Raw genomic sequence first — 27,597 nt, forward strand, 5'->3', positions numbered from 1 at the left:
TGGGTGTGTTTCAGCTACAGCAGCTGTGGAATAAAGCTGGACCTGCAGAAAGTTTCCTGTGAGTGCCCAACACTGCAGGTTTGGGGGTACAAGCCTCTGAGTTGTCCACCTGGTGGTTGTGCTTATGCTGCATGCGACACCACCACTGTACCATAGGGATTTTAAAAAAATCCAGTAGCACCACTCCCCCCAGCAGGCTTGGTTTCCCAGGAGCTAGGCCAAGCTGGGAGTGCCCATGTGGCCAGAGATCAAGCAGAGCTACAAACACTACAGTGGTCGCCTGCTTTGAGGGTAATTCAGTCCTGAAAAACTCCTCTTAGGGTGCATTCTTGTAAGACAAAAAATGTAATTACCATTCATTTCAAAGGGAAAAAATTGTGCACTGAGCCCCAAAATTTACACCACAACATCCCATTAAACTGAACAGTTACTTCAGTAGGTAACATGAGTTATAAGCACAACCTAACAAGGCATTTGCCCTTCAGTAATTACAAATGTCTGTTTATGTGCACAGACGGGAACAGAAATCAAAGAGCACCTGGGAGTGGGGCACAAAGCTGGGTAGCTGCCTGCTGCTGCAGAAGCAGGGCCAGTGCAAGGGGGAGGCAGCCTGGCCTGAGCACAGCTTAAGTTAAGTGGGGATGGGGCAGCCTCAGGCTGGCCATGCAGGGAGCTAGGCAGGCACAGGAGGCCCCCAGCTGGCAAGGGCCGATGCCTGGCTCATGCAGGGCTGTGCAGTGGAGAGGCCCCGCCAGCAGCAGCCGAGGTGCTAAATGCAAAGGAACACCGCAAGCAGCGCCCAAGGCGGGCAGCAGCAGCCCCCTAGCCACCCAGGGAGTGAGCAGCAGGGTGGGGCTGGGCTGCATGCCCAGCAGCCACATCTCACAGGCACACCTGGGAGCCCACAGCTGCTGGCTGGGCCAGGGCACACCACTGCTGCAGAGCCAAGGCAGAGACCCAGCCCAGTCACAGGTAAAGGCTGGGCTGGGTGCTCCAGGAAACCACCAGCAGGTGCTGTGGAGAGATGCACCAGGCAGGATGCAGCTGCAGCCAGCCATTACTTGGAGCCACACCTTTTCTCCCACCACAGGGCAGCCACATCGCCCTGAGGCGCCCACAATTGAAGTCATGCCTCATAAGACAAGGTAGGGCTTTTAAATCAAACTCCTCCTAAACTTAACTTGAATTCTTGTAACCCAAATGGGTGGGTGTCAAGGTGTGAGTGTACTGTCTCTCGGGGTGTGTTTATAGTGGGCCCTTAGCAGAGACCCTGTTAAGTTCTGTTCCAGGTCACTGCCTTGAGTAGCCCTGACCAGGCTCAGGAGCAACCCTGAGGTAAAGGTGGCTGAGAGTTTGTCCATGACAAAGTGACATTCACAGCATGACACTGGCTGAGGTGATCCTTGGTTGTACAAATGGGCATCTCAAGCAGGAATAAGGAGGCTCCAGTGTCACAGGAGCTAGCAGTGCTGCTGTGACTGTGGGAATACTGTGCTCCCCTCTGCTGTCCACAAGTGAAGACTGCTGGTTGTACTCATGAAGCCCTGGCCAGTGGAAGTCTTATACAGGCCCCTTCCCTTCTGGACCCCTCAGGAACAGGAAAGGTTTTGAATTAACACCATCCACCTGTGCTGGGGCTAGGGAACAAGGTCTTGGACACCTCTTTAAAGCCCCTCTGCCGAAGCATTACAGAGGAGTCATTTCAAAAGCTAATCTGCATCTAGAGGTAAGACCTGGGCCAGCTACAGAAGCATGTGGAGCTCTGAGCTTTACCTTTCTGGTATGAAGTGGTATGTCCATGACCATTATATTGGAGAGCTTTAATTTACTCTAAGGGTTTCCAGAAGAATGTTTATTTCCAAATGACACCAGCTACAGTCAACAGAAGAATCTACACTCCACATTGGGTAGACCCCAGCTAAGTCTACACAGCTGCTGTAATGCACTGCACAGTTCAGGTGTGAGCCCCTCTCCCCACAGTACCACCTCAAAGCCCACAGCAGTGGCCCAGCCCCATGTACAAATCAAATCAGACTAGTGAATGGTAAGGAGGAGAAAGCAAACTGCCACAGTCACATTCTATTTTATTATGTCTATGGAAGCCTCAGGAGAGCACTTCCCTTGTAAGTAAATGGAGCAGGCCTCAGTATCTATAATGAATAAATTTATTGTCTTACAAAAATCATTGTCTAGAAATGTGGGTATACAAGAAAACAAGATATTTGCAGTCAGATGCCTGGTGGTCAACAGCCAGTTCAATTAAAAAAATATCCAAACTCAACAAAACCTTTGTAACAGATGTTAAAGCTTTTAACCCAAAGGAAAATCATGTATTCAAGCACATTGCAGAGGGATGAGATTTCATAGTTAACACTGATTCATTATCACTGAATATCAATACCACCACTTGGACTAGAGGTACATGATATGAAGTACAGTCAAAATTAACACAGTAAATCATTATATAGGCAAATTATATATGTAACATTGTCTTAGTACTGTAGTATCTAAGGCACTTTCTGTAATGTCAGTTTTTCAGCTATTTAAACAAAAAGTGTAATAATACATGGTGTAACACTGTTCAAAATGAAAACCAAAGAGAATTCACATCCACTGGCACGTTAACTCTCAGGCAGGCAATATCCAGCTTTTACCCTCTAAACTACAGAGACTCCAAACAAGCCAAACAGTACAGTGCAGCTGGTCCTGCTACTTGGCTCCCAGCTCTTGAGATTAACTCTGTTACATACTAGGGGACTTCAGTATTCATTAACCCTTCATCCTACAGACAGGAAATTTTCTCTTGGCAAGAGCACAGCAGCTATTCCCCTTCATGCTCAGAAAACTCGGCCAGCGGTTAATAAGTTAATTCCCATCCTGAGCCTCCATTCCATTTCTTCTCCCCCCAACCCCCACATTACTGCTGCTGGTATTTTACTAGCCCTACTCTAGACAGATGCCTGGGACTGATATAGCAGGTCTGTACAGATGCGAGGTAATGTATAAATTAACAGTGATATTTCAATTTGCCTGTAGTGCACAAGCACTAATTGATGAAGCTGATTCCAAGAACACTTCAAAAATCATATGGCAGGTTAAAAATGGGTACTAGTCATTCAACCCTAGGATTTCCCTCTGAACACTTCCAAGGCCTTTTCACAGTTTACTTGCTGATCACAATAATTAGGAGAAAAATGAGAGATACGGGAGCAGTTTGGTCTTCACAGCGTGCCAACCGACCTGTGACAGCCGAGGGCCAAGTGAGCACAAAAGAAAGGGGTGTAACCTGGACAACAACGCATGCATAGTAACAATAGGTCTGCCCCTACCATCGCTTGGGAATGACATTTCTGAATTGATAAAAAAGTTGTTTCCTTCACATGATGCTTTATAAAATGGCTTTACAATGAATAATACCTGGAAAAGAGATGCACTGAACAGAGAGCGATTACTATATATAAAAGAGCAGTTGCACCTATATTGAAGCAGGGTACAGTAGGGTGAGGCTACAGAGCCTAAGACATAGTTGACCTGTGATAAGTAACCCTGTGGCTTGCCAGTTTTCCATCTAGCAGAGTCCCAGCCACAAGGCAGCGTGTTGGTCAGGTAAGTGCTTTGCACTTCCACTATGTGTACAGGTCTCTGCATGCTAATGGTGTGACTTGGCTCTACTCAGTTTGGGCGGGCTGCGTTTCATTGGCCTCGCTGCCTTTGCTTTCTGCATCGTCATCGGAAAGTTCCAGAGAGGCACCTTCAATATGCAGCTGGCGTCTCCCAGATCGACTTGAAGAGAAGGTCAGAGGGCCACCCCTCCTAGGAAGAAAAGCCACCAAACCATTGTTGGCTGCAGGTCTGCATTCACGGTCTAGCCTAGGAGGTGAATGGTCACCTGGAAAGCCACCAACCGGATTACAGTGGAGCCCAGGAGACCCACCACATCACCCACCCTTCAAATCACTAAATGCCTTGGTATGTTAAGCTGAGCAGGTCTTGAAACCTTCACTGGGGCCGGCGGTTCTACCAGTAAGTGCAGTCCCCATTCCCAAAACGCCCTGCTCCTGGCTTCCATGACATATACTAAACGCAACTCCATCTGTGGGCATTTAATGGCCCCAGGGTGCAGAGCATCTATCACCGTGGACACACAAGGACCGAGAATGTGCTGCTATTTCCCAGTGCAGACCCTGGGACTCTGGACTCCAGTGTGAAAGTCCTGTAACATTACCAGCTGCTCTAGCACTTCCAGACAGACCCTGCCCGCAGGCGAGCCTCCCACCCTGGGAGGTGGTTCCTGTAACAGGGATGTTAAAAGGGTCAACCCATCAGATGAGTGGGACAGGAGCAGGAAGCTTATCAGTTAACCGGTTAACTGGCCTCCAGCCATGGGAACTGGGCTGGGGCAGACCCAGCCAGGGAGAGGCTGCTGGACCAGGCGGCAGGAGCCCACAGCTGTGGAGGGGCTGGTGGCAGGCAGGGCAGGAAGCCCTAAGTTAACCAGTTAACCCTTTAACATCCCTACCTGTACTGCTTTAAAGCTCCTTTGCGACAGGTGACGACCTAGCTCCTGCCCAGGCCCAGCCACAGACCAGCTCCGCTTACCTCAGCCTGTTTTTCAGAGTGCTGACCTCCCGGCTCAAGCCCTCGTTGGCCTCCGTCGCATCATCCAGTTCCCGCTGCAGTTTACGCCGGGAGGCGTTCACGCGCGTTGCTTCCTCTTCAGCTTCCTCCAGCTGGCGCTTCAGCTGCTTCATCCTGGCATTAGCCTTCTCCATCTGAGAGAGAGAGTGGCTGGCAGCAGGCAGCTCAGCTCCACAGAGCACAGCAGCTGCAAGCCACGGGAGCTTTGGGGTAGGAGGAGAATTCAGCTGTTTCCTGTCACCTTTCACACTGCGCCCCACTGGGGATTTTGCTGGAGAGGGAACAGGCTCACATGCAAAAGCAGGACCCTACTCCAGGCACGTTCTGAGTGCGTGGAGCTCCTCAGACGTGTCTTGCGGCGCACAGGGCATCGTGCTGTGCCAATCTCCACTGAGGAGCTGCAATTCATTCCTGTGGGGACACCAACCTTATCTCACCTAGCTGTGGGATTTGCAGGAAGTCAAGGTGGGACAGACGACCTCTCGCTCAGAGCCTGTGCTGGGGAGATCGTCCAGTTCTCGCAGAGCAGCACTGCTATGCTGATTGCAGTGGGGGGTCCTAGCCAGGCTGCTAATGGGTCCTGGGTTACACCACGCAGCCCATGCACAGAGGCAATACCTGACACCAGCGGTGCTGGTGACCCTGCCCTGCCAGGCGCTCACGCGCCAGTCTGGGGAAGGTGAGCAGTTTCAGCAGCTACAAGGGGCTGCTGGGGAGACCACAGGAAACACTGCCTGGGTGGGGAGAGGAAGAGGAGACAACGCGCACAAGTTCCCAGCAGAAGCAGGTGGCATAAAACCTGTGCAGTTGGAGACAGGGAGTGTGATGCTACCCAGCAGCTCCGTCTAGATCAGAGGAGGGCCACTGGGAGAACCTGGACCCTGGGTGATATTCTCAGTGAGCATCTGAAAGTGTTTGTTTTATGGCTGGTGTGTGGCTTCTGAAGTGTGATTGTCTGAGGAGGGGGCTCTCCTCTGGGTTGATTGTGAGCTCTGCCGAGTGGGCTCTCCTGGAGTAGGAGTGTGAGCTCGGAGCACAGTGCACACACTGCCTACCTGTTCCTTGTACTGGTCTGCATGCCGACGCTCATCTTCCACCTGCATGAAGACCTCTTTCAGCTTCTTCTCCGTACGACGCACCAGCTTGTTAGCAGCTGCTCTTTCCCTAGAGCACAGCAACGGTCACCCCAAGATCATTCAGCCAGGGAGTTTTACATACTGGGTCACTTGTAGCAGGGTTCTCTTTGCAAAGTACAACTGTGAGATGTGGAGTTGAGTGCTAGTGCCGCCTTATCAGACTCACACTTGGAAGCACAAGTGGGTTGGATTTCTACCCACCTTGCTAAAATACTACCTTGCAGTCATGTTGGCTATAACTGAAGGATCTACTCTGTCAGCACTTGGCTGTCCCATGCTGAAACCAGGGGTGCTTGGTCAGCTCCAATGCTTTTAATAAGGGTATCTGCTAACCCATCCCTGTTCTGCAGATGGCTGTGGTCATGTCTGTCAGCTAAAGCGCAACATGGATCAAGAGAAAGGGACTGGAGATTTACAGGAGATCCTACCACAGGGAGGAACTGTGCTCCTCAAAGACAAGGCTGCTTTTTTTTTTTTTTTTTTGAGCCAAGGTCTTTGTTCTAAGGCAGGACATTAGAAGCTGTCATTAGCTCAGAGAAGTCACCATAACACCCAAAACAGGGAGGCATGACTGGACTGTCCCTTGCACACTTCCTAATTCAGGCTCACAGAGGGCTGCAGAGGTGGGTGCTATCAAACCATAGGGGTCTTACCTACTGGCTGAAAAAGATACTTTGCATGAGTGCCCCACATTGTGGGACCCACCATGATGCCCAGGCACCATCATAAAGGGAAACCTAGCCCAGCTTGTCAAGGCAAAGAACCAGTTTAGCAGCTTCCTCTGCACAGTAAACTGACCTTAAAACTCAGACTGAACACAGTGTAAAGCCTCAGTCTTTCCATGATGTTCAATCCAAGAGTGTCCCTTCAGCTACTGTGTTCTAGCTCAGAAAACCAAACTGCTGGGGCTGAGATGGGAACAGTTCATACCTACAAGGAGGAGTTCTCCTAGGGCCATGGAGGTTTCAAACAATTAGTGGTGTCCGAAGTAAAAACACATCCATCTCCTTACTTTGCTTCCTGCTCAAGCTGTTCCTCCAGCTGCCCAATCTTGGCTTCCAGTGTGGAAATGGTGGCCTTGAATTTAGACTTCACAGATCCCTCCAGCTCCTGCAGCTTGGCTTTCAGTTCCTTGTTCTGTCTCTCCAGCTGCTGGCGTGCGTTTTCGCTCTTCTGGGCAGCGCTCCGTTCTCCAGCCAGCTCAGAGTTGAGTGTATCAACCTTTGGAAGGGCAAGAACGGTCAGTTTTCGGGCAACATTCAAAGCCTGCATTCACTTAATAGCATACACTACAGGGAACTCAACAGGCCAAAGCATCACATGCCAAAAGGTACTTCACCTGCAGTGTGGTCTTCCGAAACCGATCGTTGAGGAGTTCCATGTTGCTCTGCTCCTCCTCCAGCTCCTCCTCCAGCTGTGCAATTCGGGCTTCCAGGCGGCGCTTCTCATCCAGCAAAGCCGATCTGGAGGGGCAAGAAAGCAGGGGAACGTTGCATGGTCCAGCTTGGTAACACAGTAATTACCTCGGAACTCAGCAAATTCTCGCTGTGCTGCTGTGCCTGGGCCAGGCGTTCCCTTCGTCAGGGAAGCAGGGAACCAGAGATCAGCCTAAGATATTCAAGGGCATTAGTAGCAGAGAGTCACTGCTGCTTATAAACAGACTTGGGCGTGCTGACAGTCTGCTCCATCACTCACTTTCCAGAAGCACTGTTGGCAATCTCGTCGGCGAGCTCATCTCTCTCTTGTTCAGCATGGCGACGAGCTCTTTCCGAAGCAGCCAGTTCCTGCAAGAAGTCACAGGAAGATTCACTTGCTTTGTTAAGATGCAGACTTAAATAGCACCAGTGATCTCAGATCTCTACAAAGATTAATGCAACATCCCAATATGATCGGGGACAGCGCGAGCATGTCACTTGCTCAGTCACAGTCAATAAAAGAGCCAAGAACAGAACGCAGGAAGCCCAGCCCCCTTCCACGTTCTAGCCACGACCTCACACTCCCAGTCTGACACTACTTGCTTCCTCCTGGCTAAAGTGGATTTGCTCCCCTTAAGCCTAGATGGAAAACATTGCAGTACTTTAGACTGATCTTTGCCAATGGTCTTCCATCTGTCTTGTTAATACACAGCAACCTTGAATCAATTCATCACTAGCCCTACTGCAGGACTGGATTCTCTTCAGGGAAAGTCTTATTTTCTGAGCTCCTTATGAATGCTTAGGGGATGTTTTTATTAAAGCTACAGCCAAGGGCTTGCCAGACGTTACACTAAGCATACGCAAATCATGGCAGAACTGAAACCAGATGCAAAGCTTGTCAGGTTCTCCCTGGGGCCCCCAACAAAAAACAGGTATGAACCTTTCACAACCGACATTCATGTCCATTCTAGCTCAGGTGTGTGTGCGTGGCATGCACAGACATCAGAACCTTCCCCCCCCACCCCCACAGCCTCCTCAGGGGCAGCCAGGGAGCCTCCTGGGTGACACCGGTACACATCACCACATATGACCCTGCTGACCCACACCTCCAGTTCCTTCTTGCCGGCTACTCGGACAGAGGGAAGGAGAGCAGGTATGGGAAGAGACGTGAACACTTCTCGAAGAACAAGCGAGTAACCGTCTCTCCTCTTCGAGAGCTTGTTCACAGACTCCAGTTTAGGTGATTCCCAAGCCACTACCAGCAGGGAGTCTGAGTCAACACTCGAGAGACTGCAGGATCACCCTGCCTACAGCTGCATCATTGTGGACCTGCGGCCCAATGGTACAATGGGCTGTGCATGGATGAACCGAGGACCTGGTAGCTGTGCCCTGAATGTCTCAAATGGGACCCTCGGATAAGAAAACCAGAGGAGGCCAAGACCTCCTAGCTTGTACAGTAATGGCTGGTGCAGGGGTACCTGCCAGTGTGTAGCATTTACAGTGCAATCTGTTATCTCTGAAGAGACCCTTCACATGACTGCCACAAAGAGCTGTGGTGACTTTCTACAGGGCTTTGTGCAGTCAGTGTAAGAGGAAAGTGTTCTATGCACATCCAAAGAGCGCTGCTGCCTCACATTCATCTGCGGCTTTCGATAGAAAATGTCGAGAGATGTCCTGACCAAGACAGAATTGTGACACCACTTTGGGGAAGGCCGTGTGAGGCCTGAGTTGTACCTTCTCCCTGTGAAACACCATATATGGGGGCTGAGGTACGAGTGCCTGCAGCTCTGACATCCTTCCAGCAGAGGTGAGTGACGGCACTAGGAAGGCCACCTTACATTAGAGTAAGTGGCTAGATTCTTTATAGGTGGCTGCATCAACCAGGACAGGACCTGGTTAAGGTCCCATGCAGGGATCAGCTATTTGACCTGAGTGAAAGCTCTCTCCAAGCCTTTAAGTGCCTCACCATGGGGGTTTCCAAAAAAAAAAAAAAAAAAATCAAGCGAGCATCTTCCCCGGGGTGAAATGATGAAGTGGCCAACAGGGGGACTCTCATGCAGGACAGAGCTAACCCTTGTTCCTTCAAACTCTCCAGAAAACCCAGGATGAAGGGGATGAAGTCTAAGCTGGTGGTGGTGGGTGGTTTCCTGGCATTCCTTGCACCAACACGAGACTCTTCCACTTGGCAAGGTAAGTGGCTCTAGTGGATGGCTTCCACCTGCTTAACAGGATTCTCTAAACCTGAATGGGGCATTGGAGCTGCTTGCTGTCCTCTGTTGTGAGCAGATCGACTTGGGGAACTCCCAGTGATGAAAGATGAACCGGAGATCATCATCCCTCACTGACTGCTCCTGGGTGAGGAACAATCTGCTCAGTGGCTCCACCAGTACATTCCTAAGCCCAGGGAGACAAGAAACTTCCAGAGTCTGGAGTGGGCTATGCAGGAGCCCCAGACGTGATGACCTTGCTCCACTCTGCTTACTGATATCAAACATGGAGGGAGAGCTGCCTGTCAGCACTGTCACGCTATGACCTTGCATAGTGGTGTGACAGGTCTGACTGGCCAAACGAACTGCCCTCAGCTCCCTGACACCAAGGAGGGCAGTCTCCTCCCCGCATTTTGCTCCCTAACTGAGGTGCAATGCACCTGTAACTAGCGTCTAGGGATCTTAATGTTTAGGGTGAGGCTTACTGGTTATGACGCCTGCCATGACAGGGTGTTGCTCCAGTTCCGTAGGGCTGGCCACAGGTGCCACGCCAGGGGACTCCTGGCTGACCCTATGGAGACTGCTAGAGAGAAAAAGTACACCCGCACCTAAATCGGAATTGATGTGAATAAGCACCTGAACAACTTAGTAGTTAGCACAACCAGCGTCAGGAAAAAAATTCCAATCTATTCTACAATGCTGCATTACTGCATTTTCTATATTCAAATTAAGAATCTTTTAACAGCCCTTATGTAGTTATCTAACCAACTCCCTATTAGTAATACTGGCACTCTGCGTTTCAAGCACATTCCATGAGGGAATAGTTGAGCACTTTGAAATCAATACAACCTGACGAGTACCCTGGAAGGTAGGAAAAAAGTCTTCCTGTTATATATGTGGGGAAACCATGATTAAATGACTCAGCCAAAGTCACCCAGGTTGCTCACAGCACAGCTGGAAAGCAGCTGAGCTCTCCTGCCTCCCAACCCACTGACGGGAGCACCACACAGGTGTACAGAACACGAACATATGTGCTGCTCACAAAAGGCAACTAAGAACCCAGTCAAACCTCTTGGAGTTGTAGTATTTCTGCTTCAAGGCCTTTCAGCTTCTTTTCATTCTCCTTGGACTGAGCAAAGATCTCATCTCTGGATGCACGGGCCTCTTCCAGCTCCCGCTGGTAGTCTTTCATCTGAGCCTGGAATTTAAAAGAACCACCATCAGCCATTAGCAGAACGTACAGGGATTTTCTATAACCACCACGAGAGTTCAGCATTCAGAAAACACACACACACTTCTCCTTACTGGGCTGCAGACCAATTTTCCTTTTAACCCCAAAACATGCACAATTTTGGTATCTCACTCCCCTCATTGGATTCCATCCAACTTCCCAGGTTTACGTTTAATACAGTAAACTATTTCGTATTTGACATTCCATTACCCAGAACGTTCAGATAACTGGCATTTTAAACCATTTAAGTAAATTTTAGTTACATTTTCCACAAGTATAGTATATGGAAAGTAAATACAAATAAATGCAGCAAATACAGTAAGTTTACAGTGTACTACACTACGGTTGGTAAATAAAGTACTCTGCACGCATTTTTGTTTGTCCCTTAGTATCTAATCTTGTTTTAATTTAGTGTTATCCATTGCTAGATATACCTCTCTATTATCCAGAATATCTGAATATCCGCCAGCCTCTCAGCCCCGGTGCTGCCAGATATGAAAAAGTTTACTATAAAGACAAGTTTACAGGAAAAAACTACTGACGCTTGAATGATAAAGAATAGCATGAATCTTCTTGAGATCTCACACTCTAAAAGGCTTGGAGGAAGAAAAGGATTTTGATTTAGGTACCTAAATTCGCTGAAGGATTGTAATGAATATTGTAAGAGAACTTAAGGCAGGGGTTGGGGAACCTTTTTCAGGCTGAAGCCCCTGACCTACAGACAAATCAGCTTGGGGCCACACCAGTGAGAGAAAACCCCTCACTGATGTGGTCCCTGACGGAAAAGCAAACAAAAAGGGAGACATTCCCCTTGCAGCTAACCTCATCAGATGCATGAAGGGAAAGAAAAAACAAAAACAAAAACCACCAGACAGTGAGGGTCTAGAGATGGGTGTGTTATATCACAGCTAAGTCAATCAGGGTGGATCTAGGTGAGAGGAAGGGTGCTAGAGCTCACATCTCTGAAGTCCAGGAGGCACCTAATCAGTGGTGCCACAGCTACATGGCTCCACTAATTAGATAGGTGGCCCTTCATTTTCTCAAGTATGGTCAAGCAACTGTGCACATTAGGAGGGAACTATGCATTCAAGTCATTGCTCAGCTATCAGTTATTTTGATCTCGCTGTCGGAGGTCCTTGGAGAGGGATGAGGAGAGCTTTCACCAAGTATTCAACTTAGTCCTTTACACTAAACGCTGAAATAAGGCAATTTTAACCACCTCACTGGCAAACACATTCATGAACTGACATTACAGACAGCGGTGCAGTATGATATAGGAAGCAGCCACCCAAGGACAAGACTGAAGCTTTAGAATATGGAGCTGTTCCCACCCTTGAGTTGCAAGGGACTTGACCAAAAGAAATACACTAAAGAAAAAGATGCCCCAAAGTCACTCATGAACTGGCTTCACACACCTGAAGTTTGCGCAGTTGTTTGATTGCCTCATCTCGAGCCTTGTTGGCAGCTTCTATCTGAGCTTCAAGATCTTTGAGATCCATCTCCATTTTTTTCTTGGAAGCCATAGCAAGAGCCTTCTGTTTGCGCTCATCCTCCAGTTCTGCTTCAAGCTCCCGCACCTGTGAAGTTACAGTTTAAGAGACTCTGTTACAGACATGGATGAAATGGGAAAACGCAAGGCTATCTTGGAATGACTCTAAAAAGGACCAGAATGAAGCAAGACCTTGATTGCACCACAAGAGTGACAGGAGAAAAGCTGAGCTCTTGATCATTATCCAGCTGACAGTACTACAATAGGTAAGTGAGGGAGAAAACCATGCACAGCTTACGGAAATCACGGTATGAATCTTAAAGCAAAACATGACTCCCAAGAATTTCTGAAAATTCATATGCTAAACATCCTATGGATTAAAACAAACAAACAGCTTTACCTATTCAACTGCTTCATGATCAACTTTCTGAGAAGTGCTTCTGTCTACCTTACAGAATGATAGAACTGAGAGGGACCTCAAAACCAATCTCCTCACCTCAAGGCAGGGACAAGCACCATCTATATCATTCCTGTTAGAAAGTCATCCAACCTGTTCTTAAATATCTCCAGTGATGGAGATCTGACATCCACCCTAGGCAATTTATGCAAGTATTTATTCCTTCATTGTTCTGGGGCAGAAGCTAATATTTCAGCTTATTAAATGGCTCTTAAGCAACACAATCACCTCAACATCTTTAATATAAAATAATTAAACAGTTATTTCAGGCACATCTACCTTAACCAAAACACACAATACAACATTGTATCCCAACCACAATTCTTAAATTGGTTTTGTTTTTGCTTTGAAGTAGTATCAAATATCTGACCAACCAGCCAAGAGGAAGCCAAAACAGATTGACAAATTATGCAACAATGTTAAAATGAAGCCATGAAAGTTGGTTGATACACAAACTTCACTTTGTTGTATACTGAATCAAATTTATTATTTTGTATTAGAAAGTCAAGGTTCTTGTCCAGAGTTGAGCCAGCAACTTCCACTCTTACAGCACCATGCAGTATGGAACATTAAAACATTACCTTCTCTGTCCATTGTTTACAAAATTCACTGACACCAGAATCAGTATTGCCACTTCTCTCAATTTTATCAAGCGTTTGGGACTTTTTTTTTTTTTATAAAAAAAAAAAAAGCAAGATTTCAGCCATGTGATTATGTGACAGCTTTATTTTTAGGGCAAAATGGTTTCTAGCCCTCACAATTCTAGAGAAAAAGCTTGAGAACGAAATCAAAAGCCTCTTATGTTCGAATGCAAATGAGCCCAAAACGTCTTTAAAAATTTCATGATTTTTAAACCATCTCTCAGTTTTGAGGCTTGACATAATAGTTGAATGTTAGCGATTAGCAACACTGTCAGTAGTTGTGTTTATAAAGACATTTCCAGATATTTTCATTTTGAAAGGTAGTTCAAATGGAAAGAATAGCTAAGGAGCAATGTGTCTCCTAGAACACTCTATATCACATGTGCTGAAGCTTTGTGCTAATCTGTCATGCAGAATATGTAAAGATCAGTGCTTAAGAGCTCTGCATGACAGAAAGGTCACAAACCTGGAGGGACGTTCCAGCTTTTGGTTAATGAATCCATTAACCACGTTCTTTGTTTGCTACAGTTGCTCTCCAAGTCATGCTTAGTTGGGAATACCTGTTTAACCAGCATTCTCTTCTTCTCTTCATTCTGCTCATCTCTGGCCTGTAAGTCTCTCTCAAACTGGGCCTTCATAGCTTGCATGTTCACTTCCAGGCGGAGCTTGGCATCTTCTGTGGCCTGAAGCTCATCTTCCAGTTCTTCAAGCTGGGTCCTCATCTCTTCAACCTGCTGCTCTAAGGTTCGCTTGGATTTTTCCAGCTCATGGACCTAACACACAAATATGAAGCAGACACCATCTTTCTGTTATTCTTACAAGGGTAACAGTATAACTACAAAATAGAGGACTGCATGAGAACCAGGATAATGATAATTTGGTCTCTACTTCTTTATTGTTATCTTTCTGTTAGATTAAAAATCTTGAGACCAAATTATTGTTATCCTTCTGCAACAGTAATCCAGTCTCTATCTCATACTTACCAAGTCTGTGAATGTTACCAAGCTACCTGACACTGGTCAATACTCTGGAGGATAAGTCTGTATTTAAAATTTTTCAGGTATTTTAAAAAGGTACAACTTCTAAACATCAAGGCTTCAGACTTGCAAGTCCTAGTATCTAGTATTAGTTCCCTTGTACAAATGGGCTTTCCTAATTTATCCCCTTCATGCAATGCAGCATAGAGAGGTGCAAAAAACTTACATTTTTGCCCACATCGTCTTTCGAACTCATTAAGTCCTCCATCTCTGCACGCAACTGCTTATTCTGCCTCTCAAATTCTTCTTTAGCCTCCAAGGCTTCTTCCAATGCTCGAGCTAGAGACAGTGCCTTAGTCTCCTTCTCTCTAGCCTCTGCCTCTGCCCGGTCCCGCTCCTCTGCGTAACGAGCAGAAATGTTCTTTTCTTCTGCCAGCATCTGAAAACATCAGTACAAGTTTCAAACACATCTTAAAGAAAATCTGTCAGAAGGACATTTACTGAAATTTCAAACGAACAGGTTAATACTCCCAGATTGCCTGGCACCTTATTATTCTGCTGACTGAGTGAACTCTTGGTTAAGGGTATTTGACATAATATAGAGAAATTACCACCCCAAACACAGGATGGACAGAAACTCCCTTTCAAAACGCTCTAAGTACCAGCTCAGATCTCATTTTTATAGTCCTTCAGTCTTCACATCCCATCTCAAAAAAATCCCTCAGGTTCCCCCCAGGTCAGTTAGTTAAAGTCAAGTGAAACTTTAGCCTGGCTGTAAGCTCCCACTTAAAAGGCATTTCACTTTTTCTTAGCCGTATCCAACCAAGATGCAAAACACCAATGTAGGTGCTTGGCTCACTGAAGCTATTACAAATGAAAAGCCAATATTGCAACAACCAATTGAGTCCACCTAAAATACTGTGTTTCTAACCAAGGGTCTCCCTTAACATCTCTAGGAACATTTAAAAATTATGGATTTATTTGCCCTGATCTACACAGTGAGAGGTCAGCACAAGACAGCTTACACATAAAATTTCATTACCACCAGCATAAACTTGTCCCCTGCACTGACTTAATTCCAACTGAATGAGGGACAAAGCTCCAATGATGATGTAACTAGGCTGAGGCATTGCTTGCACCAACTGTTACTGGCTTTCAGAAGCCCTCCTACAATGCCTCACACTAACAGCCCAATCCACACAGGACCTCCTGGGGAGGGTGCTCATGGCCAAAATAAGGATCAAAAGGGCGTACATACGTACTTATGCACGCACACTGTAACAACTTTGGTGACTCTTTGACAATGGAAGATAGTTTAACATAAATTTTGTAAGGTAAATGTGGCCTCAGTCTGCAAGGCAAAAGTGAGATGAGGAATTAGAGTACCTGATCAAACTTCTTCTGTTTTTTCTCCAAGTTGGAGACAATTTGGCGTTGATGATCCAGGTCCACCATCAAGTCATCGAGCTCCTGCTGCAGGCGATTCTTTGTCTTTTCCAGTTTATCGTAAGCCATTGCCTTCTCTTCTAGACGTTGGCTCAGAGCCTCCATATCCTTCAGCAACTTCTTCTTATTTTCCTCCAAGCCTTCAATGGTGCCTAAATCATCATCTACCTTCTTCTTGGCATCAGCCAGCTAAAGTTTTACAGAAGACAATGCAGTGGTTTCTTACAACATCTTACTGTTCACAGCTATTAATAGGATTTCATAAAAATACAGTTACACCTACATGGTACAAAGAAAGTAATATTTAGGTATTGCACTGGAAGAAACCCACAAGAACAAAGCCAGCTATTTCTGATTAAGCAAGAGACAAACAAAACGATACCACAATGTATTAAAAGTATGAGGCCTACCACAAGGTATTAAAGTACGAGGCCTTATATGACATGACAGTTAAATCTACCTAAACTTACTCAGATACTGAAATCTCACCGTTACTACAAAACATTTACTTTTCGGGGGAGAAAGACCCGTGGAGAATTCAGCCCAATTTCTCTCCCAACTGGAACGAAATCTTGCCTAGCACAAGTTGTAATACATTGTCATATGGGATTCCTGGGCTGCACCAAAGTCACACCATTTCCAACTGCTTCATACCTGCGATTGCAGGGCAACAATCTGTTTCTCCAAGTTCTTCCTGGCCTCCTCGTCCTCTTCCTGCTGCTCCTGGAGGTTGTTCTTTTCTTCCTCCAGCTGCCTAATCCTACTGCTCAAGTTCAACTTCTGGCGGGTTTCCTCCTGAAGAAGCTCCTATTAACGTGAAAATAATTAATAGCAAATTTCACCTTTTCCTGTTGGCATTTAAATTTGGCCTTAAGATGAGCTACCCTCCAATGCTGTATTTAACAATGCCAATGTTTCCTGGGGGAGGTGGAAGGAGGCTTGAAAGGAATAGGAAAACAAAGCAGACTTGAAGAATGCTGTTTGATCTAAAAGGTATTCCATACCTCTCTAATTTGCTAATATCAAGTCCATCATTCACATCCCCAAGAAGTTAATTAAAAGCTATTCTCAAGACCAAAAGGTCATCTTAAATTGGGACAGCTTAATAATACAGTGGTACACAGAACACCACCTTTTCAACAGAAAAAAAAAAAGTTACAAGAGAAGAAAGGAGATCTGTTTTACAGTTAATCTAGTTATGCTGCTTAGTTGGCACTAGCTGCCAGACTATCCTTACATCTATAATAAAATCTCCATCAGACCCCACTGCTTTCCTTGGGTGGGGGAAGAGCGGGACAGAGATGAAGTATTTGTACTGTGTTTACTCCTATACTTTTTTTTCTTTTTTTTTTTTTTTTTTTTTAAATCACCACATCTCTCTGAACAACAGAAGTGGCTACAGCTTGGAACCTGGAAATAGGAGAACCCTGATAATCAGTGAAATCACTTGATTCAGAGGGTGGGAATCAACTCCACTAAGTGATGAAATACACTTACGATGCGCAACACAAAACCTCTAAAACTTTAACAGCCTAGCAAAGACATGTGCCCTCTGAAATACCAGAGTGTTGTAGGAAGAAGAGAGACTTTGCAACTCAGAGTTTTCAATTCCAAAGCTGAACCTTTCCACTGAGAACCTAAGTTCAGGGTTAAAAACTATGTTTTTACTACAATCAACCACACACCTGCGTATCTTGAAGCTGAGACTCCAGACCTGCTGCATCTTTGGCAAACTTTATGCCTTTCTTCTCAGCTTCTTCCAGGAGGCTTGAGACATTGTCCAGCTCATTCTGCAAAGCAAGCAATCTAGAGGTAACACCAAGCAGCTGATCTGCTACAGAAGCTGTACCTCAGGAGGTGGTGTGCATGCAAGACCACAACACCCAAAATATATTAAGCCTGAAAGCTAAGGGAATAAGAGATCCAGATACAAAGATGTCCCAAGATGATAATTTGAGCTAACTTTCACTGAGTTTGGCATTCAACTTAAAAAATGTAAATTATGGCTTTGAACAATATGTCTCCTTTGAATGAATGTTTACCTCTCACTGCTATTGAGAGAACAATCCCCTAACCACCTTTGTATTCATATTTGACTTTTAGTAATATTGCTATTCATATTTTGAGTGGTATTTCCATTACAAAGCTGCCTTATGGGATCTACCTTTGTCCATGGACTCCCAAGTGACAGCAGTAGACCAGAGGCTGCAACTTTTCAGGTTGGATGTGATCCCTGCCAACTGTCCAGGCATGCTACTTCCAGAATGTACCACTGTAATGCACTCTACTGGGGGCTACTTGAATGCTTGGGAGTTTCAGGTCGTATGAATTAGTGATTGCTGTTATGAAAATCCAGGCTGTTTTACCAAGAAAAAAAGGACCCTGAATTTTACTGGTTCTGAAACAATTACAAATGCAATCCAAGGCACTAGCTCTTGCACACAGAACCATAATTGCTTGGAAGCTTCTCTCTCAAAAGAGATTTCTTCTGCTTGCCCTATTCCAGGGTGGGGCACCATTTTCTATCAGCGAATCATGACCGACAGTGGGTGGGGTGGAAGAGAACTGTGGGCCACATGACCCCTCCCAAAGCAGGATTGTTTGGGTGTAGGTGCAGGGCCTGTCAGGGAGCTGAGAGGGGTAGTAAGGGGTCAGGGTGCAGGATGTAGTGGGCAGCATGTACCTTAGGCAGCTGCAAGTGAATGGTGCAGCTGGGCTAAGGAGGGCTCCTGGTTGTACTGGTTCTGCGCTCCTCCCAGAAGCGGCCACCATGTCCTGGCCCCGAGGCAGAGTGGACCAGGTGGCTCTCCAGGGTGTGTGCCACAACTTCCACGCACCACCTCCGCAACTCCCATTAGCCATTGTTCCCAGCCAATGGGATCTGTGGAGCCAGCGCTGGGAGCAGTGGCAGTACACAGAGCTGCCCTGATCTCACCTGCACTAAAGGGCCCACAGGTATATGTTGAGTGTACTATTGCACACCTGTTCAGCCAGACTTGAAAACTTGGCAGCTGGGTAGTCTCAGGACAGAGACTTCTGCTTTGGATTTTTGGGGTCCTATGACATATTATTAAAATGATTCCCCTGTGCCCAATAGCAGCCAGGGGAGGGGAGATAATTTTTTAGAGATGTGATTTTATAGATCTTCAGCAAATAAACTAATGAACAATTTTAAAACAAATTTCAAACTAAAGTTCCTGTAGAGAATTGAGAAACTGACAGAGGTTGGCAAATGGCTTCGGTACCACTCGAATGGCTCTTTCACAGGTTCTGCTAATAGGTCTGACAGGCTCCCTCTTTTACGTTAACGAAACCCTCTCAGCAGAGCCACAAAACAGGAATAGGAGTGGATGTTATGAATGAGAGGGGTCACAAATCTTAGGATGCCCAACAATTCTTGCTGATTATGCTAACGGCACCTGGGACTACACAGGATCATTTTAAGAGTTTGTAGATGCGGGTTGCACACTGACTGTACACCATTCGCACACCTCAGTCAGCTTAATGTTTTTAATTCCCTGTTCATTTTCCAATGAAAGGGCAGGGTTTTGTGATTGTAAGCATATGCCAGAGAAGGCACCAACTTCAATCTTACCTGTAGTTTGTTTGCTTTTTCTGCCAACTCTGCCCTCATCCTCTCTCCTTCTGACACTTTGGCATGCAGTTCCTGTACCTGAGCATCTAGCTTCTTCCTCTTGTGCTCAGACTCTGCTTTGACCTGCTGCAACACCTTCACCTCACAGGCTAGCTCTTTGTTGTCAGTCTCTAGGCCTTGCTTGTTCTTTTCAAGATTTGCTTTAAACTAAGATAAAATAAAATAAAAGTGCACCATTAATTATAGCACTTCATATAATTCTCCATCAGGTGCTTTCCTGAAAGACATCTGACCTCAGAAAACAAACATTTTTAAACTCTCAAGTGGCCCAGTCAGAGCAACGGCTGTACGTGAAAAAATGGCAACTTCGTACATCAGTGCAGGACCCTTAGGTAAGACTGCAGGTGTTTTCCCATCCTTCATATTTGTTTATGCAAAAACAGTTTTCAATTAACAAGGTGCGTAAGTCTTGCATAAGCATATCGAGCATTAAAGTTGCTCAGATGGATGAGCTACATCTCTAATAGCCTTACTCAATGTTGTAGCTCCCACTAGCAAGAACACTCCCATTCCATTCCAAAGAGAAATTGCTGCAATATTCCTTATGTTTAACAGAGAAAATGCAGTCATGTTAATTATTTGCAAAGGCATTAGTGAATTTTACAGACTGTAGATAAACAGACTTCAGCATACTACACATGTCAGCATTTGGAACAATTTCACTTTTGAACAAGACGCTGTAGCTGCTACTATGGGACATCGCTAAGCAAATGTAATAAATAAAAATGAATCCTCATGCTGGCTGCTATGGTGACAGCTAGTGTAAGAAACAGATACAGTTATCTTGACCTGTGACTATGTATGACCCAGCAATGGCACCTGGTCCACACTTACAGCTCCTAGCTGTTACACCTCTTGGCTGGAAAGCCAAGTCCCTGCCCCTTCTGACCAGGGATTTCCAGGCAGAACAGTTCCCCAAATATACTGTGATATCCCCAGCAAAGACAGACTGCTTAGGCAGTTTTGGTTTGCTTCTCACTGTAATTACCAGTTAAGCTACCCCACAGCTCTTCTAAGCAAACTCACTTATTCTCGAGAAAGCATTACAGAACAAACAAACATACGACATCAATAAAAGAATCTACTTGCACACTAAGAAGATTACCAGAGACCATCCCCTCACTCCAGCAAGGACTCTGGTTGGTTTTGTCCATCAAACCCTATGCAGGGTTTTCTGGCATCACAAAAGTTCCACACAGCTTCAGCTAAGAACCAGCACTCTCATGGCTGAGCGCGCCACTCCTTTAGCTTCCAAAGAATGGATGCAGAGGTAGGTCATCTGCATTCCCCAACTCTAGTATTTCTGAGGAAACCACCTAACTGTCTAGCCCAGGGATGAGCAAAGTGAGGGGTATGCACAGCACGACTGACTGCTCGGTCTCAAGCTCATCCACCTCATTAAAAATGTTGAAATATTTTACTGTTTTTATGTATGTGTATTCACATTTATACACCATCTGAAGTTTTTACATTCTACAAACTTATTTTCTTACACGTGCTGAAACGGGTTTTTCATATGAACATAACTGAAATTTCCATCGGTTTGGATTACACTAGACAGGTTGGGAGTGGGGGCCCTGCTAACTGCAGGGACAAAATGTGGAGCCAGATATAAAAAAAAAAAAGTGTGTTCACCCCGATCTAACCCATTGTTTCAGCCACTTGCAGTACATAATGCATCCTAAGCTTTTGCATTAGCCATGCCTTCTCCATAAAGTAGTTACAATCAAATATTTGCATTTTTAATATAATAATCTGGAAATACTTAACCTAATTCAACAACAAATTAAGGTACTGCAAAATATTGTCATATTGGTCTCCAAAAATCACACCGCCAGTGCACAATTTGGCAGCGTGTAATAAGAAAGCTAGAACTAGAATACAGGGGGCATTTGTGTTTCAACTCAAGTATATTATCAGAACTGCACACAGAAGCAACCACAGGACCACAATTTACCCAAATTCGATTTTTTCCCCTATAAGCCCCAAATTGCCATCAGTTTCTCTGGAAAAATTTGTCAGTCTACACATTCTGAGAAGTTCTTCTCATCAAACGAGCTAGGAGACTGCGGTACCAAGTAAGAAGCTCACACTACCTGGTACAATACGTTATCTCTAGATGCACTGCTTCCAAGTTTCTCAGGGAGATTTCAGATGGATCCTGAGAATGTATGACAGTAACAGATTGGTATTTGAGTTAGAGTTCTACCTTCCTGGTAATCTTATAACAGATATATCCAGTCAGCAAACACTGTCTCATTCTTGCTCATTAAGCCAAAGGGATAAAGACTGGTGGTGCTATTTGACAGAAATGAATAAAAAGCCCAAAGCAAGAACGTTTCAGCTCTCACCCTTTTGGCCTGTTCAAGCTGTTCAGAGAGCTCCTCCAGGGCAGTAGCATGTCTTTGTCTGATTTCCTGTATTTGAGCTTCATGATTCTTGGTTTCTTCTTCAATAGCTTTCTTCAGTTCAGCCACTTCCTGTTCACGCTTTGTCCTGGAGAAAGCATAATACTGTAAAATCTCACAGTTACAAACCTGTTATGAATGGAAGCTGACTAACTCTGAACAAAATGCTACTATTATTTCAAAAGACAGACTCGAAACTTTACTACAGAGAAGAAACATGCTGCTTTCCTTTTTTTAAAAGTAATTTACAGTAAACACAGGACTGTAATTGTTTGTCTCTACTGCTGCCTCATGTGTACTTCTAGTTCCAAATGAGGCCTGTAGTGTTCATAACTCTGATGTTTATTGCAGATTATTAGAGCTCAATATTTTAAAGTCTGTTTTATTGCTCATTTCAGCAAATTTTCTTTACGAACTTAAGTCTCTTGCTGGTGCAGGGAGCAGGAGAGCAACGACACAGGCAAAAGGAGGAATGGTTTCACAATTAGCAATCTGGAGTTGATAGACTTGGATTTCATTTGCGGCTCTACCAGACCCCATAGGATCTTGGCAAGTTACTTCACCTTTCAGTTTCCCCATCTGTATTATTTCAAAATGAACATTTTCCTTCTTCAAAGGGCGCTTGTCAGTTTTGGTAAAACACCTGGCAGTTGTCAGCTAGAAAGAGTTATCCGGGGAAAAATATTAAAGCCAAAAATCTTCACTGAAACTAGCTTCAAGCTAAAGTTTCATGAAACATCTTTATGAAGCAACTTTTCTCTCTTTAATCTAAACCTCCTTTAGTCTCATCTTAAACACGCCTGTCCCCTCACCTCAGTTCTTGCTGTGCTGCAGTGGTATCCAAGGTGTCTTCCAGCTCAGTCTTCAGTGCCTCCAACTCCTCACTGAGGTCTCGTTTCTGCTTCTCAGCCTTGTTGCGTGACGCCTTCTCAGACTCAAGGTCCTCCTGGAGTTCTGCAATCTGAGCTTGCAGCTCTCGTATAAGTTTCAGTGCATTGTTTTTCTGAACTACTTCTTCATCACCTCTGTTAAATATGAGTACAAGATAAGGCATGGACAAGAGTAAGATCCATTATTAAAGAAGATGGAATAAGGACTCACCCACTCTCAGTTCTTATAATGGAATTTGAGTTGTTAGACCAAACAGATTTCACTTATACCATCCTCAACAATCAAAAGATGCCTTTAAACATATATTTTTAACCATATTGAGACAAGTACTCTGTTAAGAGGTTATACCTCCAAGTCTTCCAATTCTCCTATAGTAAATTCCTCCCTAAATTCATAGCTCCTCCATATACTAAGACTTCTGAATTATGAGTCATGAAAATATTACTGACTTTTGCAGTCGTGTCTACATTACACAATGAATTTTTTTTTTTTTTTAACAGTGTAAATTGTGAATTCTTGGTAAGAAACCTCAGCAAAGCAATGAGATTAATTTAAATAGCGTCTTCAGTGGGGAGAACCAGCAGTGTTGATTTTAAAGCCACGACAGCCTGGAAGTTGAGAGAGCGGTTTCATTATCAGCTCTTCTGCCATGCTGAAGAACACAGGCAACTGAATAGAAAATTGAGAAACGATCAAGTAGATCAATTGCTTTAACAAGGGACTGTCTGGTGTAAAACAAGTAGTTTAGTACATTTTGATGCTACCAAACCGTATCAATAACCAGAGATTAAGTTTAAAATATGGTCAGCCATCTCAGAATCAAGGTTTGCCAACATCACACACAAACATGCACACTCCCAGCCCAATAACTTATAGCACTGAATTTCACGTGGGTTGGTGTCAGAAAGAAAATGCAAATTCATGAACCTTTCCTAAGGAATCGCAAAGCCACCAACCAAATTATGTGGTTTTGCTCTCTTGATGCTGAATTGTAATATGACAACTGCAATTGTTTTAAAGTGAAGTGGGTTGGAAAGTTAAAGGCAGCATTACTCTGCAAAGAGTAACCCATCATACAAACACAAAACATCTTCCTTTTTGCAGTCTGTAGTTAAAAACCCAGACTGATAAGGCCAGATTCTCATTTATGCCGAGGCACAATTTACACTTTTCTGGCAGTCTAGAGGTGCCTTGTGGTATGTCTACACAACCCATGACAGCACACCTGTCAGCCCCACAACCCCAAGTCTGTTAGTCCAGGATGGAGGGCTCACTGCTGCAAGCTGTGTAGACATACCTTTGGTGTAAATAAGAACTAATCTCAAAGCCTTTAATACACTTCCTTGGCTTTACAGTTTTTCCATAATACAGGAGCAACTTAGACAGGAAACTACAGCAGTCTCAAAACAAAAAACAGCAAATGGGGCTATTAATTGCTTCACCTGTATACAAATCTAGTCAATATAATCTTGCAAGCGGATTAAAGGTAAATCTGAAATAAAATCCCATTGAGTGACTCTGACCACAAATTCCACCAGTCTCTAACCTGGCAAGAGCAGCCTGCAACTCCTCTTCTTTCTTAGCTAGTTGGATCTTTAGCTCTTCAATCTGTGCTTGCAGCTCAGCTATTTGGTCCTGTAGGTCTGTTGTTTCTCCATCAAGTTTTCTTTTAGCTTTTTCCAGTTCTTGACGGGTTTTCTCTTCTTTTTTCAAACGTTCTTCAGAAAGATGAGAAAACATTCAGAAGAACTTTTTCAGTGCATTGTATAAAAACATGGCAAAACTCCTTCAGCTAGCATTTTTATTGGCTGGGGACAACTGAATGATAAAAAGTATCACTAGGTGGATTGCTTTAATCTCCCTGCCCCCCCCCAAAAAAAAAAAAAAAAGGAGTCTGCTTTACATAACTAGCACAAGAAAACAGACCACTTAGGTTTCTCTTCTTTTTTCTGGAACAATCAGAATCCAGAGAGACCTCAGAAGGTCAAACCCAACCCTTGCTCAAATCAAGACCAACCCCAAACAAGGCTTTGTCAAGTCAGGACTTCAAACCTCTAGGGATGAAGATTCCACCACCTCCCTAGGTAACCTATTCCAATGCTTCACCACCCTCATAATGAAATAGCTTTTCCCCCCAATATCCAACCTACACCTCCCCCACTGCATCTTGAGACCCATGCTGCTCCTCTGTCACCACTGACAACAGCCTCTCTCCATCCTCTTTGTAACCCCCCTTCAGTAGTTGAAGGCTGCTATCAAATCCCCTTTCAATCTTCTCTTCTGTAGTCTAAGGTTATGCCTATACTAGGCATAGAGGTCGACTGCTGATATGTAATTTTAGCTATGCCATCATCCAGCATAGTCCATCAAGCTCTCAAATGGAACCCGCAAGGAAAACATAAAAGAGGACGACTTTGGACAATGTGGAGAAGATCTACTGAGACTGAAGGACAACACCTGGGGTACTCCTGGAGTCAGCTAGACATTTTATCTCAAGACGCTCCACTCCAACCACAAGGGTTTAAGTAAATTCAATCCAGTTTCCAAGTTGCCCTTGCTTAGCGGCACCTGTCAAGTTTCAGGTAAGTACGTCTACTAAAACAGACAGACTGGTCTCTAACCACAGTATTCACCAAAACACTTTAGGGACAGAAGTGTACAGGGCCCTAGAAATGAATCATCTGTTGGAGATGGGCAAGGGAGCAATTTTCTCCCTTTTTTCCTATTTCCAGATAAAGCACCCTGAGGGAAGTACATTCCAAGAGTCAGAAGCTAAAGCCTGCATATTTAACGACTTTATGGGGACTGATACATACACAAGGCTTAGCCTCTGCTAATGCTTCTTCCCTTTCTACTGACAATAGTGGGATTGCAGCGGGCTTTGATGCTAGGACAACAGCCATACAGCCAAGTTATTTCGAGATAACAGCTGTTATTTCAAAATAACTTTGCTGTTGGCTACACCATGCACCTGCTATTTCAAAATAGTGAGTGCATTATGTCAAAAGTGGTAGACTCCTCTGCAGGAGGAATAGTGCCTATTTCAAAATACGTCTTAAGACACAGAACAGCTCTTATTTCAAAATAGGCGCTATATGTGCAGCCTATGAATTTTGAAATTGCTAAGTGTAATTTTGAAATTCATTTTTGTGTGTAGCAGCCCCATTGCAAAATAGCTTATTTCAAAATAAGGCTGCTATGCAGAGGTAGCAAGCAGTCTCTGGTATTCTCTGTTTCCTGAATGAAAGCTTTGATGCATTTTGCCATGCATGTTTTAAGGTCCCTTGAACACAATGAATAGGGTGTACATCCCAAGTGGCTTTGTTCCTCACAAATAGTGTTTCAAAGTCCTTCTGAAATCCAAGTTATGCCACAGCTTTTCTTTCCCAGGCTGTAGCTGGAAGACAGAAGCAGAGAAGGGCTACAATTTAAAAAGAAAGCAAGTCCTTTTTCCTTCCTTCTCAACCTCATAACAAAAGGAAAACCAGAAACAGGGTCTGATGCAACGACACTGAAATTTCCACTTCCCTGCTGGAAGAGGTGATCAATAAAATGCACCTAAAATGAAGGTCAGCTGATGACAGGAGGTCAAAAGATGGTATGTTTTGTTTTAGGAAGAGTAGGCTAAAGCAGTCCTGGAGAATAAAAACTACTACTGACAGTTTGTGAAAACTCTCTGATTTCTTAACATCTATGGCACTTCAGAGCGACAATCACTTTTGAAAATTTTACCACAGAAACTACACTAGCAGGGCTGAATCAATTATTGTCCCATCCACAAAACCCTTTAAAGTCTGATCCTTTAAGGAACAAGAGCCAATCTAAATTTTCTCCAAGAGGCGTTAACTAGGATGTTTGCTCTTCTAGTTAGTTTTTCTTGCCCTGAACCATGTTTTGAAAAAGGAACAACCCCAGTAACAGGCAAAGAAGGTGATTTTGCAAAAGTGCAATGTGGTCTCTGCAATCTTTAAGAATTGTATCTCCTTAAAAGTGTTCTGTCACAAAACAGGCAGAAAGATTTTTGATGTTCTAGGTCATAGATGCAATATTGAACCCTGTTAAGATCTGCAATACAGGCAGGTTAAGCCAGTTCTTGTGCAGACATCTTGTCCTACTACACTAGACCTCTGAAACCAAGGGGACTTGTATGTAAAGTGGGGCTTTCGTTATATGGTGCAGAACTGATAATGCTGCGTTTTCTATGGCTTGACCAGTTCCTCACTTGGTATAACACACAAATTCCTAACAGGTGAAAAGACTCAGAATCTTGTACCTTGCTTGCCTCCAGCTTGGTCTGAATACATGAACTCAATGTCTTGCAAAGGTTTCTCTGACTACATTTGCAAGAAGTGCCTTTCCCTTGGATCCATCCTGAGCTAATTGGAATCTGAGTGTTCCCCACATTATGTAGCTTGTGGCATCGATCAGGATTTGCAGCCTACTCTGGTCTTATAATGCGATGGCTTTCTCCCAGGTGGTACTAGTCCTTCAGCACTGCAGGAAGAACTATATACAGATTGCTTGGCACTCAATGCAAAAACAGGTCTCCTCCCAGTGGGTTTCAAAGGGAGCCTTTGCAAAGGGCACATATAAAATCTGAAATTTTTAATCCTCCCACACTTCCCTGCACCCAGAGTGCCATTCTGCCCACAGAAGCAATAGCAGCAGGACAACACAGAACCAGGACTAATAAGAGTGCTTTTAGAGATGCTAGGTGAAACTGTAGGATCAGACTGAGCCTTGAAGACTCTCCAACCAAGATGATTTTGCCTTGCATCTGATGAAGTGGGTCTTTGCCCATGAAAGCTTATGCTCCAAAATATCCATTAGTCTGTAAGGTGCCACAGGACTTCTTGTTGCTAATAAAGACTATCAGCTATTTACAGAAGCTATTTGAGGCTATAGCTATATTTTCTTTAGGCAAGGGAGACAAGAGTGCATACTGCATATCAACTTCAGCTCTCCACTATAAGCATGGTTCTCACAGTGCCCAAGTTCATTGGGGA

The 27,597-nt window shown here is 44.7% G+C and overlaps 1 protein-coding gene across 4 annotated transcripts in view; it reads right to left on the minus strand.

Annotated features, from left to right (window-relative positions):
• Positions 1-2,147: 2,147 nt before the first annotated feature.
• The window catches only part of MYH10 (myosin heavy chain 10), a 112,325-nt gene continuing 86,875 nt past the window's right edge, over positions 2,148-27,597 (minus strand). For all 4 annotated transcript variants that reach the window (XM_075014219.1, XM_075014218.1, XM_075014217.1 and 1 more), the window contains 17 exons: positions 24,138-24,309; positions 22,513-22,725; positions 21,644-21,788; positions 19,233-19,439; positions 17,323-17,427; positions 16,292-16,444; positions 15,578-15,826; positions 14,418-14,630; positions 13,775-13,987; positions 12,043-12,204; positions 10,466-10,594; positions 7,470-7,558; positions 7,114-7,237; positions 6,787-6,995; positions 5,694-5,802; positions 4,600-4,772; positions 2,148-3,813 (listed from right to left, as the gene is read on the minus strand). In XM_075014219.1, coding sequence (XP_074870320.1) covers positions 3,669-3,813; positions 4,600-4,772; positions 5,694-5,802; positions 6,787-6,995; positions 7,114-7,237; positions 7,470-7,558; positions 10,466-10,594; positions 12,043-12,204; positions 13,775-13,987; positions 14,418-14,630; positions 15,578-15,826; positions 16,292-16,444; positions 17,323-17,427; positions 19,233-19,439; positions 21,644-21,788; positions 22,513-22,725; positions 24,138-24,309 — 2,810 coding nt within the window. In that variant the 3' untranslated portion in view covers positions 2,148-3,668. The remainder of the gene's footprint in view (positions 3,814-4,599; positions 4,773-5,693; positions 5,803-6,786; positions 6,996-7,113; positions 7,238-7,469; positions 7,559-10,465; positions 10,595-12,042; positions 12,205-13,774; positions 13,988-14,417; positions 14,631-15,577; positions 15,827-16,291; positions 16,445-17,322; positions 17,428-19,232; positions 19,440-21,643; positions 21,789-22,512; positions 22,726-24,137; positions 24,310-27,597) is intronic.

Source organism: Carettochelys insculpta, chromosome 20 (assembly GCF_033958435.1).
Source record: "Carettochelys insculpta isolate YL-2023 chromosome 20, ASM3395843v1, whole genome shotgun sequence".
In the NCBI taxonomy this organism is placed as follows: Eukaryota; Metazoa; Chordata; order Testudines; family Carettochelyidae; genus Carettochelys; species Carettochelys insculpta.